Below are 18,882 nucleotides of genomic sequence, written 5' to 3' on the forward strand. Positions count from 1 at the left end.
TCTCAGCTAAGACTTTCGGGTTTAATATCTCAGTTATTTGTCAACGGATTTTTATGAAATTTAGAATGCACATACTTTAAATTTTGAAATTTTGAAACACATTTCTTTTACTTAAAATTAAACCAAATTACCGTTGGATCATTAAACCCTGAAAAATAAATAGCCACACAAAAAATTAACCAAATCGCTCGGCTGATCCAAGAAAAAAATTAAATTTTGTTGTTAAAAACTTAATACAAATTTTGATAGTATTTGGGCAGTCAGTCAGCCTTTAAAACAATTGATGAAGCATTTCTATGCGGCATTTTGTGTACCACTGAAAAAACTGTCAAAAGTGTGCGCGCTGTCAGAAAAGTAAAATTATTTTAATTTGGTGAAATTACTTTAAAAACCAACAACAGTGGCTGAAATTTCAGTGTTGTTGAAAAAGGAATCAATATTCGCCTATGGAAAGTGTCGTTGGACTTTTTGTGAAATGTTATTTATGAAATTTAAAGTTCAAAGAATCGTCAATAATTTGAAGACACACGATTCGTACCTGAACTAAATCGAGTGAGGACAAAACACGTCACTGGAAACGAAGCAATAGTTGGGGCTGTAATTCAAGCTTTCGAAAAGAATCCAATCAGCAGTGTACGAAACATTTCCAAAGTCCTGAATGTTCAAGTGTCTAGAATTTTTCAGTTGTTGTTCAGTCTTTTAGTCCTTTTTGAAAGAATAAAAGCATCCAGTACCAAAAGTAAGTCAAAAATATTGTTTTTCAACTTTGTATGGGTGAGAGATAATTGTGAAATGTCCCTTGCGTGACAGTTACGTTTCTGCGAGTAGGGGTGACCAAAATTCAATGGTAGTGCTCATTTATCTCATAGAGATCTACGCTTTTGCATCTGTACCCACGTTTAACAGTTTGTTTCTCATTTTTCTCGCGAAATAGACATCTTCCACGAACAAGTTTTTTCTGACAGCATTTTTCACTGCCGATAATTTTTTTAATATAAGTCTTAAAAGACTTAACATTTTAAAAAGGCATGTAAAAATTACGTTTTCAAGACTTGAGTTGTTGCATCAATTGGATTTTAATCTTTATCTTCTAAAATATCTACATTTTAAATTTCATAAAAATCCGTTGACAAATATCCGAGATATCAGGCGCGAAAGCCTTAGCTGAGACACCCTGTATAAATCTAAAAATTATTAGTCAGCCGTGGATTTCTCCTTGAAATGAATATAGATGGCCGCCTTGCCCATAAACCATGCCCATGATGGAGTCACTGGTGCATTTTTTCCTGTAGGAATATGTCAGTGTGCTGTCATAGCATGTGAAAACATGACATTAAATCGAAATTTCCTTGTCCTTCATTCAAGTAGACATTCCAATCTTCCGTGAATGTTGAATGGTAATTGCAGGTTGAAACATTTATTCGGTGAAGGGTCTATACTGAATAATGAAAACGAAATATAAAGACGTGAGTTTTGGATTGACGTGCAATTACAACTTGTAATTATTATGTTTAAAAAACAACATTTTTAAAATCAAATTAGCGATACAAAGCATTTATATACCTGTCAGAGAGAAAATGTAAAAGATTTTTGAAGTAAAACTGTGTTTGCCAATAGTTTCACTTTATAGCTGTTCTAGAAGAATCAAGAAATCTGTCTACCTATATCTATTACAGTTTCGTTTTATTTTAATGTTACAGAATTACAGCCTCTGTTCCTGCTCTGTTATGATATAAATGCTTATTGTAATTAAAGTTATACTTTCTCTTGGTCTCAAATATCATTTTTTTAATTTATGGCGGCTTGAGTGGTCAAAAAACGAAAACGAGGGTAATTTTTTTAATTTGCTGCAATGTCTACGATACTATAATTTCTAACGGTCTATTGTAATACAATTCTCACGATAATACAATACTAGATATGGAAACAGAAAAGTGACAAGCGAAAATGTAATGTCTAGGAACAAAAAAAGAGCGAAAGTGTAAGAGAAAAATTTGAATTCTACAGAATTGAAACGATTTAAATTAACAAAAAAAGTTTGATGTTCTTGATTAATTGATTCTTCATTTGCTGGTTCGATAGACTGCCGAGTTCACTACAAAATTACGCGAAAAAACATTTCTTCGTTTTATTCTTGCTTAATGTAAATGTCTGTGTATCTAAAACATTTTATTCTTAAAGTAAAAAATATAATTTGGATTAGCGATAGCGGTTTAATTTATGCAAAAAAAGTCTTTATTTCGTTGAATGAATTAGTGACCAAAAATCGGATTATTTTTTGAATTTTAAGACATTTTATTCTTCGACACTGTCAAAATTTCGGATTTTTCTCCTGTGTAAGACAGTTTTGACAACTGTTTGGCATTTCTCAATACGAAACGTCAGATTATTTTTAACAGATTTTAAGCAATTTTAAGCCTTATTGAGTCTAACTCGAAGAATAAAATGTTGTATTCAACTTGTTTTCGTGTAAATCGGTTCATTTATTTCACCTCGTGGATGGTAAACCTCTCGTTATCACTCGAGGTTTAAAAAACCACTCGTGAAATAAAACGTCCGATTTACACTCAAACTCGTCGAATAAATAACTATTATGTTACTATATCTACGCAAAACACAGATGTGAGTTTTCGATTTTATATTTTCTTCGGATAATTTTGTTCGATTTTGCTCATTTTTCAAGAAAAATTGTTCTTATTAAAAAAAGAGATTTTCTAATTTATACGAAAATAAAAAAAATGTTGAGTTTGATCTATCTTTCTTTATAAATAAGAATTAACTTGTTTTTTACTGAGCTAGTGTCAGATGTCACAAAATTAGATAAATTGTTTAAAATGTAGCTCACTTTTTTGTTTTTTTTTTTAAATATAGCGAAAATCATAAAAAAGTTCTATGTTTGTTTCTATTTTTGGTGCATACAGACTGAACCAAAAATAACGCACAAAATTATTGGACCTTTTTCAAAAATCTATGAACAGAGCTTATTTTTTTAAATGCTACATTTTGACATAATAGTGACATTTGATACGTCATTTTCAATTTTTTTTAATGACAACCGACTTTTTTGTTTACTGTTTTAGATACTGTTTATCTTATTATTATTAATAATATTATTTTATTATCTTTTTAATAAAACGAAATAATAAGAAACTAAAAAGTAAAATGAATAATTTAGTAAAATCCAAAAATTATTAACAATCAAATACAAAACGCATTATTTTTTCGTTTTTGTCTTATTTTATTCGGACTGTTGTTTTTTATATGTTTTTTGCATAAATATTAATTACATTAAAACATTTAATATGAAACTTAAACACAAAAAAGCAAGAACGAAAAGATAAAACTTTTTGTATAAAACTTACAATAACTTTTTTGTTTAGTTTCTTCATTTTTTTGTATTTTTTCATACTTACCAGCAAGATAATTCCCTACTTCTAAAACTATCTGTGTACTATATCTTAATCGAAAATGTCGGTTGACATTTAAAAAAGTAACTCAAAACTCGTTTCTCAAAAATGAATGACGTCATAAATTGTGTCAAAATGTAGCATTCAGAAAAATAACAAACTTAATATGTTCCAGGATTTTTTCGAAAAAAGGCTCATAGCAAAGATATGAATTTTGTGCGTTACTTTTGGTTCAGTCTGTATATATTTTTTCAAATCTTGCTATTCTAAAAGAATTGCTCATAATTATAATAAATTTCTTCAATATAGTAATGTAAAAAGATACTAATAAGAATTATGTGGGATTGCTTATACATTTATTTAGGTATTTGTTAAAAACATCAAAAAAATCGGCAACTTTTCTTAAAAAAAAGATTTCTTAAAACAAAGATTTTTCAAAAAATTACTGTTACTACAAATTTTGCCAGAAGTTTTGTTTCTTATTCTAGAGTCACTCAACAGTCTTGGACCATCTCTTTAATAGTGAATTAGTGATAGAAGACATCTTACTGATTTAAAAGTTCTGATGGCAAAATTGTTCAAAAAAATGTTAAATTTTTTGATTATGTTTTTCTCTTTCCGGGTCATGTTTTTTTGAATTTGGTTAACGGAAACGAAAAAAAATACCAATGTCTACAAAACATTTAACACACTTGTAAATTCGATAAAAAATTAAATCACCACTTTTTTATCACCACTTGAGAATTGGTCTGACTAAAAAAATAAGTTTCAGTAAAGTTAGTCCGACTTTTGGAACACTCTGTACCTTAAATCTTAATGAAGGTTTTTTAAATCCTCAGAATAAATTAAATATCCTTCAAATGTTTATAATTGATTGTTTGTTTAAAAATCAGCCCATGGGCGATTTTTGACTGCTTTTCAACAATAAATAATAATAAGGTGTTATGAGATCACAATGTCGAGTTCCTATAACTGTTACGGATAAGGAACTGTTAACCCGTAGGCAAAATACATTAAACTGTTATTTTAATACGATGTGGGTGTCCCTACCCAATTTAAAATTAGGAAACAAGCGTTGCTAAACCCATATCCTTAATAATTCTGAGACAAAAAAAAATGAACAATAATCCTCGTAATATTTCTTGTTGAGCAGTTTGTAAACAGTATTATTATATTGTTTCCGTTTTTGCATCGCGTGCACATTTACAGTTTTCTTCAAGAAAACAAAGCTAATGACACTCGGGGGCGAGAAAACCCGGCCTTAAGACAATACTTCATCAAGGGCATGCGTGGAACCGTTACAATTCCATTCACTCACTCCACCCATGCCTCCTTCTTACTGATCTATCTGACATTTCATGTTTGAAGAATGATACCGTACTGCATCCGCCTAGATGGGATAACTTATGGTAATCTATACATTTTTATTTTCAATCAGGAATTTGCGTGGATGCTGGATTTGTTATTTATAAAACAAATATGTGTTTCGATAACGGTGTATGCACCAACATCATGTAAATTACCGCTTTGGAAAGTCAGATTGTTTTTGTCTTGCCGTAGGTTCAGTTGCTGCAATCTTGGGCCCACCTTCGTTCTTTTAATTTCATTTGTTGTTAAGTTGAAAAAATCCATGTACAAAATTAATTTGAATTTTCAAGAAAAATTACATTTTCAAGCATTACAACTAACAAGTGTTCAATAATTGTTCTGGTCGTGGTTTGCTGTGGTTTTCTCTTTCTAGCATGAACGTAGGTTGTGTGATAAGTTCATATGGTTTGCTGTCAACTGTTTAAATGTTGTCTTATTTTTGCATTTAGGAGTTTTTGATAAAAATTACATTGAAAATCATGATAATTGTATGCAGACGTTCAAGAATTTACTCTGCAAGTTCAGTTGAACGTGTGAATTTTTGGCCTGACACTGACAGCTGTCATCTGTCATTGTTTTGTAATGTTAACCGATACATACGTTTTTTGTGGCAATTACCACACATAGGCGATCTGACCAGAACAATTATTAGACGAAACATTAGTATATTAAAATATAAATGGTTATTATGATCTTTAAAACACGCGCATTTTTTCGAGCACGACGGCGTAGCCGGAGTGCTCGAAATAGAGCAAGTGTTTTAAAGACCAGTTATCCACGTTATTTTTTTATTGGTACATTTCATCAGTACTGATATTAATATTATTGGAAATAATCTAATGTGAGATTAAAAAATTATTATTAAAAAGTTACCATTTATTTTCACATTTCTTGGGTTATTGATGTAGCCATGGCCATTTAAAAAAACGCGCGTTTTCAAAAGTTAGTTTTATCCACGCAGCTATGTGCTTTAAATAAGTAAAATAATGTACGATTAAAAAAATTGTTATATCTCTGATCATTAGCTTTATCTTTAGAAGGTCTATCAGGTTTTGAACCTTTTTTATTGTATTCCAGGTTTTAGCAAAATTGTTTCGAATTGAATTTAGTGGAATAGTTTCAGTAATTATTCTTTCAAGGATAATTTTTTAATCATTTCCCCTTTAAGTCAATCCAGATGACGTCCGCGTTCACAATTTAAATCCCTCCATCCAAACAACTACAAAAAGAAGATGAGTTATGCACCCACTTTAAATTCAATAGTGTGGTGAATTTATAACTAGAATTATATCACTGTATTTGTAATTCGTATTACTACACAATACACCGACATACTTTTTGCAAATAAAAATTTTTCATAATCGTTCGACTTGAATAAATTTCTGTCTGGTGTTTATTACGCGTATTTGCTAGCAAAAATCGTGCATGGTTAGTAAAGCGTGGGTGAGAAGAATAGGACTGTGGGTATAATAAAGTTTGATATCCATTAAACAACAAAATAATATCAAGCTTGAATAATTCAAAATTTCCACTCATTTATACAAAATTACAAAACTTTTTTCTAAAGATTTGTAACAAAAATTCCTACTTTATAATTCAACTGCTGGCATAGCTAATACTTTTCGTCAAATTATTGTTTTTTTCTAAAAATGCCTATTTTGTATAAAGTACGGATATCTAACGGTTAGGATACGAAATGACGTACAAATAAAACGTTCCGTTACTAAGTTTTCGGAGTAATTATTAAAAAAAATTGTTTTGTTAGTGTAACAGTTAGCACGAGGAAAACAAAAAAATTTAGACAGACAAAGCATTAAATTCTAAATAGTAATATAAACATAATGCAAAAAAATTGTTGAAAATTAGATTTAAAAAAATTCAAATTTTACCAATGTACACTCTGCCGCATATTTTTCAAAATCCTACGAATACGGTCACAGGTTCAAGAAAAATTTTAGGATGAAAGTTGTAGAGAATTAAATTTCCTACAAAACGTCTGTGAAATCATATTTTTGTCTTTAACCATTTAGGCCCCAAAGTCGTCCAAAAACGCCCATACGACGAATTTGTTTCATTTTGCCGGTGGTCAAGTATCGGAAAGTTAATTTATACCTAAACCGTTGAAGATAGAAATATGGAGTCGCGGACTTTTTTGTAGAAAATTTAATTTTATACAACTTTGTTTCTTACAATTTTTTTTGTATCTTTGCTGCGTTTGCAAACATATCAAGTGGAACACAAATTGATAATTCTAAGCGATATTTTTTGCGCACCGTCGCATGTTTATCAAAACGCTGGGAATACGGTTGAAGATACGAAAAAAGTGTAAGAAATAAAGTTGTAGAGAATTAAATTTCCTATAAAAAAGTCCGCGACACTATATTTCTATCTTTTACGGTTTAGGTTTAAATTAATTTTCTGTTACTTCGGCACCGGTAAAACGAAACACATTCGTCGCTTGAGCGTCTTTGAATGACCTTGGGGCCTAAACCGTTGAAGATAAACATATGACGTCGCTGACTTTTTTAAAGAAAATTTAATTATGCATAATTTTCTTTTTAACTTTTTTCTTGTATCTTTAACCGTATTCGCAGCGTTTTGAAAAATACGTGACGAAACGTGAATTTTAAATTTTAAATATATTTTTTCTGTTTCTAATGAGAATTTTAGTCGTCAGTTTTTCCTAGTCTATTAAAAATGCCAAGCACAACATTTCTGCATTTTTTTTCATGTAATTAGTGAATTGGTTGAATTTAAATTAATTTAAAACGATTTGGCGCTGAAACGGTGTGACGCTTAAAGCGCCCTCATTTTTACTCTGTTGTACTATTTTTTAGCGTTCAAAAAATCATCCTGCGATTTGTCTCCTAAGTTATAGTCATCCGTAGTATAAAGTAAGAAATAATAAGAACAAAAGTTAAAAGTTGAATTATTGCTTTGGCATTGGTTGTCAGTTCTAGAAAATGAAAACAGCGTTTTGTGGTTTTACAAAGAGATATTTCATGTTGCGTTGTGACCTAAATATTTTTTTATATTTTGGTAAAGTAGGCCGAAAGGTACAAGTATTGTAAAAAATAACAATACAACAAACATTGAAACAGATTCTGTTGGATTGTTTTATATTCTGTACAAATCCAATGTGCAGATTTAAAAATTTCGAAAGATAAGACGTTGACAGAAACATATCTCTTGCTGGAAATATGGCAAATTCAAAACAAATTTTCGACTTGACACAAGCAGATAAAACTAGTAACAATCTACAGGCCAACGTCAATAACCTGATGTCATTTTGCAAGTAAAATTTTACAAAAAAAAATATTTGTATATTACTTTCATATCTTTCACTCAGTTATCTCAGATCACAGGTGTGAGTAAACGCTTGTAACATTCTGCCAAAACAACTAATCATTTATTTATGTTAATAAATGGAAAAAAGTTGTACCAATTAGAAAATTTAAATCAGTTGAATCGCCCACGAAAATTTTGTGTCATTTCATTTGGATTATTCGTCACAATTTTCAATAAAAAGTGAAAGCAGTTTTGGGCAATTAGTACCGAGATATAAATTTCATGAAATGTGAGGCAAACTTCGACAATTTGTTGTCACCACTTTCATTTACCCATCACTTGAGTGGTACAGGAAGTGATTAATGCACTTTTAAATCGAAAAAATGAAACGTTGCGTTATAAATAACGCGGAGGTAGCATATTATTACATTTTCTTTCTTTGAACGTGTAGGTCATGGACGACTGAATCAAACCACCTAAAGGCACAGTGAAATGTAAAAGAGTCCTACAACACGCGACACACCCAAAATAATACAGAGTGGGATAAAATTAAAAGTATTCAAAGCTGAACTTGGCCTAGTAGAAAGTTAAGATTCACCTTTCCTTTTCCTCTATTTAGTTTCGGTACTCGATTTAATAATAACAGCCTGCCCAAAACAGTGTTGTGCATTTTATCAAATGTACAGGGTGTCTCAGCTAAGACTTTCGAGCCTGATATCTCAGATATTTGTCACCGGATTTTTATGAAATTTAAAATGCAGATATTTTAGAAGATAAAGAATAAAATCCAATTAATGCAACAACTCAAGTTTTAAAAACGTAATTTTTACATGCCTTTTTAGAATGTTATATTAAAACTTATATTAAGAAATTTATCGTCAGTGAAAAATGCTGACAGAAGAAACTCGTTCGTGGAAGACGTCTGTTTCGCGAGAAAAATGAGAAACAAACTGTTAAACGTGGGCACAGATGCAAAAATGTAGATCTCTATGAGACAAATGAGCACTACCATTGAATTTTGGTCACCCCTACTCGCAGAAACGTAACTGTCACGCAAGGGACATTTCACAATTATCTCTCACCTATACAAAGTTAAAAAACAATATTTGTGACTTACTTTTGGTACTGGATGCTTTAATTCTTTCAAAAAGGACTAAAAGACTGAACAACAACTGAAAAATTCTAGACACTTGAACATTCAGGACTTTGGAAATGTTTCGTACACTGCTGATTGGATTCTCTTCAAAAGCTTGAATTACAGCCCCAACTATTGCTTCGTTTCCAGTGACGTGTTTTGTCCTCACTCCATTTAGTTCAGGTTCGCTTCCTGTGTCTTCAAATTATTGACGATTCTTTGAACTTTAAATTTCATAAATAACATTTCACAAAAAGTCAAACGACACTTTCCATAGCGATAGTGATTCCTTTTTCAACAACACAGAAATTTCAGCCACTGTTCTTGGTTTGTAAAGTAATTTCACCAAATTAAAACAATTTTACTTTTCTGACAGCACACACACTTTTGACAGTTTTTTTCAGTGGTACACAAAATGCCGCATAGAAATGCTTTATCAACTGTTTCAAAAGGTAACTGCCCAAATTGCTATCAAAATTTAGATTAAGTTTTTAACAACAAAATTTAATTTTTTTCTTGGATCAGTCAAGCGATTTGATTAATTTTTTGTGTGGCCATTTATTTTTCGGGGTTTAATGATCCAACGGTAATTTGGCTTAATTTTAAATAAAAGAAATGTGTTTTAAAATTTCGTTTTTTAACTTGAGGTCATTTTTTTGACCCTAATTGAAAGACCACCTCCTAAAATATGTGCATTCTAAATTTCATAATAATCCGTTGACAAATAACTGAGATATTGAGCTCGAAAGTCTTAGCTGAGACACCCTGTATATTTAAAGGAAAGCGATCGAAAAACGTGCAACCAAAAAATCTATAATTTGCCGATCACGCAGCAAAAATAAAAATGGATCATTTATAAATTTATCTGATATTAATAATCGAGGAATGCACCCTTCACTTTCCTCTCGCGAGATGATTTCTTTCACGATAATGCTAATAATTAATTGACAGCGTTATTTGTTTTTCATCTTTTTTACACAAATAACCTATAGATTTAATTGGAACTTTTCTATAATTCTATTAAATTGCATTGTTCAATTAATAATTTAATAATTATTATGAACGTACAACACAATTACCTAAATAATAAATACATGCAGCAACACACTTGTATACATTTTCGAGTCATTCAACTTATTTAATTATGATTTTTACGCACGCATAATTTTATACCGGAAAATGGAAGAATATAGATAGCTGGAAGTCTATAGTCATTTTACACATCAAATATTTTATGTATCCTCAAACAATAATTTCTGAAAAAATTGTTTTACTACGAATTTATGATATCCTTTACTACACATTGCTGTGTCCAATGAATTAGTAAGTAGGAAGTAAGCTCGGAAATAACAAAAAATGTAAGAAATATTACGTTGTCAAGAGGCCAGATGTTAGAAAACCTTACTGACTCTCAACGTTTTTTTAAAACTGGAAATAAATATGTTTTGTTAAAAATGTTAACATTTGACAAAATTTTAATTGTTCCCAAGTTTCTACATTTATTTTTTAATTTTTTTATACAGGGTGAGTCAAAAATAAGTTAGTTCCGAATTTTTTTTAATATGGAATCAAAAATACTGATTCCAGCTGACCAGATTGGAAATCTTTAAAAAAAACTCAAAAAATCCACAATTACTTTGTTTTGAGTATTGTCAAGTCTGCCTTGACATTTTGCTAAAATTTTATTGTGGACTATGATTATTTAAAAGATAAAAAAGTAATGTTGATTTAATTAATGTTTTTAAAAATCAAACAAAGTATCCAAGTGGGAAGTGCATTATTATTTTTGGTTACATCTTAGGACATGCAAGAATTAACCCACTATTGACTCACTCTGTAGGTATTTGGTTTAAAAAAACAATACTTTAGATTTTTCAATTTAATAGTTCTTTTAAATCTACAACTAAAGATTTTTTGTTTCTGACAAGTTTCCTGTCTTTTAATCTCATGGTGTCTTGGTGCTTCAAACAGTTTTTTAAGTTTCTCAGAAATTGAGTTTTTTGTTTTTTAGTTTCTCCATATTTCATATTTCTTTCCCAAATTTTTCAGTTTATGTGGTTTTATAATCTCAGTTTTTTAATTTTTTACCCTTTTAGTCACTTACTTCAGAATTTTCAGTATTTTAGTCCCACTATTTTTTAGTTGCTTTGTATTTCAGCTTTTTAGACTCTCAGCGTCAATGTTACTTAGAAGGATAAAAACCCAATGTTGATTCAATAAGTGTTTTTAAAAATCAAAGTATTCAAATGGGAAGTGAAATTAGTATTTTTGGTTGCATCTTAGGACATACCAGAAATAACCCACTATTGACTCACCCTGTTGGTATTTAGTTTAAAAAAACAATACTACAACGAAAGATTTTTGGTTTATGACGAGCTTTCTCTCTTTTAATCTCATGGTTTCTTAGTGCTTCAAACAGTTTTTAAAGTTTATCAGAAATTGAGCTTTTTGTTTTTTAGTTTTCTCATATTTCATATTTGTTTTCAGTTTTTTGTGGTTTTATTGTATTGTAATCTTACTTTTTTTATTTCTCACTCTTTCAGTCACTTAGTTCTTTAGAATTTCAGTGTCACTATTTTTTAGTTGATTCGTGATACAGCTTTTTAGTTTCTCAACGTTAAAGAAGTTTAGAATGTTAGTTTTTGAACTTTTAAGTTTTCTACTTTACAGTTGGAAAAACTTCTTGAATGTTAAATTTAATATAAAAAAATTACTTATTTTCTCATTTTGAAATTTTACTAAATAGCATAACAAAATCACTGTCACTAGTGATGACAATTGGACTTGTAAATATAGTGTACATTTTTATAAATATTTTTCCAGGAATTGGAAAAAATAGTGACACATTAAAACTAACTGTTCAAAAATACTCTGTATATAAAATGTTATTGAAAATAAATATGTTAATTGGATGAAAATATCTTGGTAGTGCAGAGGTACAGTCACAATCAAAAAGAATGACACCCTTAAAACCGTAGCCACAAATCTTTTCGATATAACACGGTTATTGCGTATGTTTGACTAATTTATAAACCAGCTGGAGATTGTGTAAACTGAACAGTTCGAAAAGTAACTTATTTGTTGAAATTTACAACCTAAAAAATTTTTTTAGTCGGACTTTTGCTATCATTCGGCCCAGTTGGTAGGGGGACATTCTTTTTTATGGTGACTGTACCTGATTTTAGTATACTACTATGTATTTCCATATAGTGAGTACATTTTCTAGGTTTTGAGCTAAATTTTTAAGAAATAAACTAAGAAATTTGAAAGCAGCAAATTTAGAACAATAAGTATTTAGTTTCAACGATTAACTGCTTGTTTGTGCAATAGAGAATTTTAAGTTTTTAACGAAACGTAAGTCGTTTTGTTTGTTTTTGCAATGGAACTGATTGCAATAAAAATGTGTTTTTATTTTTCCTACTGTAGGAATTAATTATAAATGTAACCTAAATTACTAGATTAATACTTAATTTCTGCTCTTTACAACCTTTTTTAATACCTAAATAAAGTTTTTAACTTCTCAAAAATCCGGTCTCTACGCATTACTATACCAGTAGAAAAAACTATTAACTATCTGCAAAAAAAGGTTACATTGACGTTTTCTTTATGCAAATCAATTTATTACATTTTTTCTATATTTCATATAAATGCAAATATTTTTACTTATCTACCTACGCAAATATGTGTAATTTGCTTAACCTTGTACATCGTCCTGAGAAAGTCCATTTTTAATAAATATTTTTACTTTCAATTAGAAGGATTTAAATATTTTCATGCGATGCAACATTTCATCCAGCTTTGGACTTTCAATTTCACTCTCTTTTTATCAGTTACCCAACATCTTGTTGTCATATTAAATTAGCATAAATTACCTGCACTTAATAATTTAATTAACAAAAATCTCGTTGCTAAATTTAATTTTATGGACGTGGTGACAGTCGCGCAAAATTGCAACATGGACGTAAAACGCCGTGAATTCCGAATCAGTTGGCTTGGGCAATAAAATGTGTATCAGATAAAATCGGGAAATAATCTGTCTACTTTTCATAGTTTTGTTATTTAATTACACTTTCGACCATAAATTGAGATTAGTTCAAAACTGAAATTAATTAAAGTTATCACTTTCTATAGCCCACGATGTTGTAGCAAAATGTTACAATCGTCGCTGCAGACTTTAATGGTTGATAAAGAAACGAAACGGTTGTTGATGTGGGTAAGTGTGTCGATGGAGAGATATTTAAGCCTTGAGGCTATTTTCAGGAATAGAAGATCCAATGATCCGCACCTGATAGCTTGTAAACCTTAGCGAAAGTGCTTCATATCAGCCTCCAACCAAATCTTGTCTCCAAATTTTACTTTCCGTCATTCAAAATGTACGAATTTTACTCATTTGCATTTGCCTCGTTTTAATCCACACTCTATCTATTCTACTACATCGCTATTGTAAATAGTAGCATAATAGAGTGATTAGCATACTATGCCAGGTATGTGTTAAAAACCATCACCATGAAAGTTTTTCTGAAGGGGATTTTTTCACCACATAACTATTATTTAAATTGTAATTATGCTGTTTTAAAGGCTTAACACCTCATTGCTTTTAGCATCCTTAATTTATTTCATCAAACAGTGGATCGCTGAGGTGATAACACGGTTAATTTATTCTTGCTACTATTTAATTAATTTAATTAAGGATTTGTTTATTTATTTATTTTATTCTGATTTTAAATGTTTGTTTTTCTGGATGATTACTATTAAAATTGTTACATTTTCATTCAATGTGTACTTCTTATTCTAAAATAAAGAACTTAATTAATACTACAAAAAATACACAGACTTGTAGTTTGCTTAATTAAAGTGAAAAGATGTTTATAATGGGTGTTCACATTGTCAAACAATAAGCTGCAACATTTTCTGCATTCTAATTTATTGTAATTCACCATATGTAGTATTTTAATGGGAAAACATTCAACAATTTAGAATAGTTATTCCTAAAGTAGGTTAATGGAAATTTGTGAAAAATACACCTATTTGTTTTTAACACGTTGTCATAAGTAATTCTTAAGTATTTAAAAAAATATGAATTTCAAACATAATATGTACTTAAAACTGTCTTTTTGATTTGATTAAGATAATATTTATTTTCTTGTATGAGTATACAAAAAAATAAATACAATGTGTTCAAAAATGATTGTTCATCAAGTCGACTGTGAAATTTAAATTCAATGTGCCGCTTTGTTTAAATGATTATTGTAGTTTCAGTACTGTCATCTGTGTCAAATCATTGAATTAACTTTTTACTCATTTTTTGCATTTTTAGGCAAAGTTATTTCAAATGTAGGGATTGTTTTAATTTGTGTATACTTTTGTTTTTAGATTCGAAGTCTTTTTACGTTATTTTGACGGATCTGTCACTTTGATGGCATTTACAATTTAAACTAAGCGGCACATTACGTCCAAATTTCACAGGTGACTTGATAAACGACCATTTTTGAACACATTGTACATTTATATAAATTGAAAAAAATTCTACTCGGATAAAATTAATGACGCGTCATTAAGTTAATCTGCAATTAAATGCGTGATTAACTGCCCACGTGACCAAATTGAACAAATTTGATTGGTCTCTTCGCTTTGTTAACTTTTAACAACGAATTAAATTTAACAAGGGCCCCAAGGAACGGTTTATAGAAGCGTCATTAATTTAATTCGCAATTAAATGCATGATTCACTGATCACGTGATCAAACTGAACCAATTTGATTGGTCTATTCGACTTGTTAACTTTTAACGACGAATTAAAATTTAATGGAGCTTTCTACAAACCGGTCTTAAAAATAATGAGATTGAAATTCTAAAAAACTAAGTAACTGAGAATCTGGGAAACTGAAAAAATTCTAAAACTGTATTTTAAATAAAAAACCAATACACTGAGAAACTGAAAAGCTGAAACAGTTCCGTAATTCCGTAGAACTAAGTGATTAAAAAACTGATGTATAAGTTATTTAAACTAATTACTGATTTGATTAGAAAAGATATCTTATTTTTACACAACTGCGGGATGTTTAAAATAGTCAATTTAAAAATTTAGAAAAAATGAAAATTATGACAAATAATAATTACATTTTTAACAAAACAGATTTATTTTGATTTTCAAGAAAAATTCTGGGTTCGGGACGTTTTCTAAAATCCGGTCTTTATTTATCACTAACCAAGAGATGGTTTGAGACTTTTATATTACCCTGTATATTTAGGTAATAAAGTAGATAAAGTGATTGGCCTGAGCACAATTCGTTTTAATAGGAAAACACTTTGTGCAGTGATGAGTTAAATTAGTTGTGTAGGTAAAAATGCGACATGATCTCCTTTTAAATTGCAGTAGTTAACATTTCATGGTTGTTATACTAAATAAAAAATGGTTAATGTGTGGTTTTGCTATTATCTCCTTAAGTATTTAATGAGATATTATGTTTAAGTTGTGATTTAATTGCGCAGGCGGTATCTTGAAAGTTGTCCACACTGTTTCAAACCATATAGAACTAAGTAAGAAGACAGGAGCTGTTAACCTCGTTTGGTTTTTTCCAATTTTTAATACAGTTAAATAATGTAAATATTTCCAATTTTTTCCCTGAGAAAATTGCTTTGGTGGCTACGTTATTACCACATTTGAAAAATATTGAAGTGGCTTCAGTAATGAGTAAATGTTACGAGAACCTATTATGGTGACCATCCAGCTAATGGCAGTTTCTTTAAATTCGAGAACTTGTTACAAAATTATGGCAAATGGCAAATGTTGTAACAATAAAGAATTAAAAACGAATTAATTAACTTTATCCAGCTTGAAGGTTGACCTGTAATGTCCACATCCACAATATTTATGAAAATAATAAAAGTTTGCAATGACAATACAATTTTAAACTAATCTGGCACGGTATTAGTTACGGTGTTTAGTTAATTTTCCTTGAACCGAATCACCAGGACCACAAAGTAACCGTAATCGAAAAACTGTAAACACTTTTCAATTAAAGCTTGAAAGTATTTACCGATATTTTTTCCACCGTTGTATAAAACAACAATTTGCTGCGACTGATTTTTATTTATTAATTATTTCTCAAAATTGGTCTTTTTGTTTCAGTGATGCCAAAGCGGACACATTCTCATGGCTGCAGTGGTTAGCCATGCAATGCGACGATTTCCAACGACTCAGCCTGATGCCGTGTATTCTTACGGTCTAAGGGTAAGTAAAAAAAATTAAGACCCCATCACAAAAATCGTTTGACACGCTTCAAATATTCCATGAAAGTGCGTCACTTCTTCTCTAGAGTTCCTTCCTCGGGAGGAAAGCACGTACAGTTGAACAAAGTGAAAATGACGCCTCAATAAATGAGCCGACCATTTTAACCTTTTGCAGGAAGGCTTGTAAATTATTATCGGACTGCAGTTGAGTTTTTTCACGAAAAATTTAACAAACCATTTCTTTAAGAAAATGCGGCTTTAAAAAATAAATTAAAACAAATTAATATTATATTAATATTTATTTTATTAATTAACCTAATTTTTTTTGAATTTTTTTAAAGTTAATTAATTTCATTAAATCGAAAATGTTTTGGATAAGAGCCAGTCTTAAAAGAGAAGTGCAACTTTAGCCACATCTTTTGCTGTGTAAGATAACATAACCTCAAAAGTGCTCTATTTCAGAACAATTTCGATCTCATGGTATAATTTTACATTAGATGAAATTTTTTTGTTTTTTAAATAGTAATTAATTTAACAAAAATTATTTCTTAAAGAAAATTATGCATTAAAAAATGAAGTTGACAAAAGACAAACTATTATTAATGTAATATTTCTTTTGATAAACTGTTTTCCAAAATTAAATTAAGTAACAAAAAGCTTTCTTTATTTCAAACTTGATTTACAAAAATTAATATCTTACTTATTTTAATTTTCTAAAATTTTCCGACTTATTTACTTATGTAGTAACAACTTACGCGTTTTTTTTTTAAATTGATATCGAAACAAATGAGATTTGAATCTGTTGATGTTGAATTTCTCAAAATACTATGTGGAATTAATAATTTTCAAACATTGATAAATAAACTTAAACATAAAAAATTGCTGGTTAAATTTTTCAATAAAAAAATTATATTTTCATTTAACTTTACGTAGAAAAGTCGGCATCCATAACAAGGACTGGTTTACTAAGGCGTCATTTTCACTGTGGACGACTGTATGTACCTTTCCTGTGGATGCTGACCTTTGTAACCCCAAGCAGTCAAGATTTTAAATTATCGAATTGCAAACTTGACGTAGTTTCAAGATAAATGTTTTTTTTCTACAGCCGTCAAAAAATCGTGACATTTATGCATGGTTACCTATGCGCGAAGTTTGACGTTTTTTCACTGTGAAAAAATATTATTTTTTCACGGTTTCACAGTGAAAAAATAATATTTTTTAACTGTGCAGGCAACTCGATTTTTCAGATCATTTTGTTCCAACTTATTTCTGTTACAATTTTAGTAACACGAAAAGACATCAACAGCAACCGAAATGAAGAGACGGATCGATAATGAGAGGTAGTTTTAAAGGTTTTATAATTATACAGAACAATATTACAAAACAATAATAATAGATATTTACTTTGACATATGAAAATTAAATGTGCATGACGAAAACGTGCCCCCGTTTATCCTTTCAACATCGCATAAAGGGCCCAGAGTGTTGGTGGCTTTAAGGTGGTAGACTTTTCTTCCAAATACGCCAACAAAACATTTTCCGTTACTTGATCAATCTTTTTCATAGAACACCACTGCCGAAACTGAAGATACGTTTTTTCGTACTGCGGTCTTGATTTAGCAGGCAAAAGATTCGACACTGCCGCGCTTGCAATTGCATCTATTTCGTTTTCGCTGCTAAAATCCATCACACTTCTTCAACAAAAATACCTATTGTGACAAATTTTTCGCAACTATCACTTTTATTTATCATCGTAACCATGCAAGCAACTCGATTTATCAGACCATTTTGTTCCAACTAATTTCTGTTACTTTTTTCTTCATCTGGAGGCTGTAGAAAAAACGTTGTTTGTATTTCGTGGCGAAATTCATGTTTTAATGGCGCCTTCGAATGTCTTTTAGGTCTCGACCTGGCGGTCTCGACTAAAATAACATTCTCAGGCGCCATTAAAAAAACACTCATTTCGCGCACTTAATACAAAAATTACTATTGGAAGCGGTTTACAATAAGCGAAATGAAAATTTAATTCAGAATTAAACTAATTAGAATTAGGATGCTACTTATTTTGCAAACATCAGGTTAATCAAATGAAAATGTTGAGTTTTTTTAATGAAAAAATTTACAAACCAATTCTTAGAGAAAATTGTGCTTTCATTTTGGAGTAATTTTTTTTTAAATTTTTGTAATTTTTTTTAAAAACCAAACTAAAAATTACAATAATTTACGATTTTCTTACATAAAGCAATTTTTTTGAAAAATTGTTTTACATTATTATTTTTGACAATCATCTTTACTATAAGTGGGGCATAAACACTGAAACTTTTAGCCTGCAATTGAAAAAAAAAGGCAGTTCAAAAGAATGATCTTCAAACCAATGTTTCTTTATAGGGGAGCCTCAAATCTTTAATATATTTTTTTCTATATTTGGACTACCACTCTGTAATTTTTGTAC

General features: G+C 29.9%; 1 protein-coding gene and 1 long non-coding RNA gene across 2 annotated transcripts in view; one reads left to right on the plus strand and one right to left on the minus strand.

Moving 5' to 3' along the window:
* The window catches only part of RhoGEF64C (Rho guanine nucleotide exchange factor at 64C), a 105,727-nt gene that overhangs the window by 55,699 nt on the left and 31,146 nt on the right, over positions 1-18,882 (plus strand). The window contains exon 3 of the mRNA XM_008193033.3: positions 16,330-16,431. Within this exon, the coding sequence (XP_008191255.2) occupies positions 16,354-16,431 (78 nt within the window). The 5' untranslated portion in view covers positions 16,330-16,353. The remainder of the gene's footprint in view (positions 1-16,329; positions 16,432-18,882) is intronic.
* The window catches only part of LOC135265311 (uncharacterized), a 65,507-nt gene that overhangs the window by 38,206 nt on the left and 8,419 nt on the right, over positions 1-18,882 (minus strand). The gene's annotated exons all lie outside the window — the stretch shown is intronic.

Source organism: Tribolium castaneum, chromosome 1 (genome assembly GCF_031307605.1).
Source record: "Tribolium castaneum strain GA2 chromosome 1, icTriCast1.1, whole genome shotgun sequence".
NCBI classification, from domain to species: Eukaryota; Metazoa; Arthropoda; class Insecta; order Coleoptera; family Tenebrionidae; genus Tribolium; species Tribolium castaneum.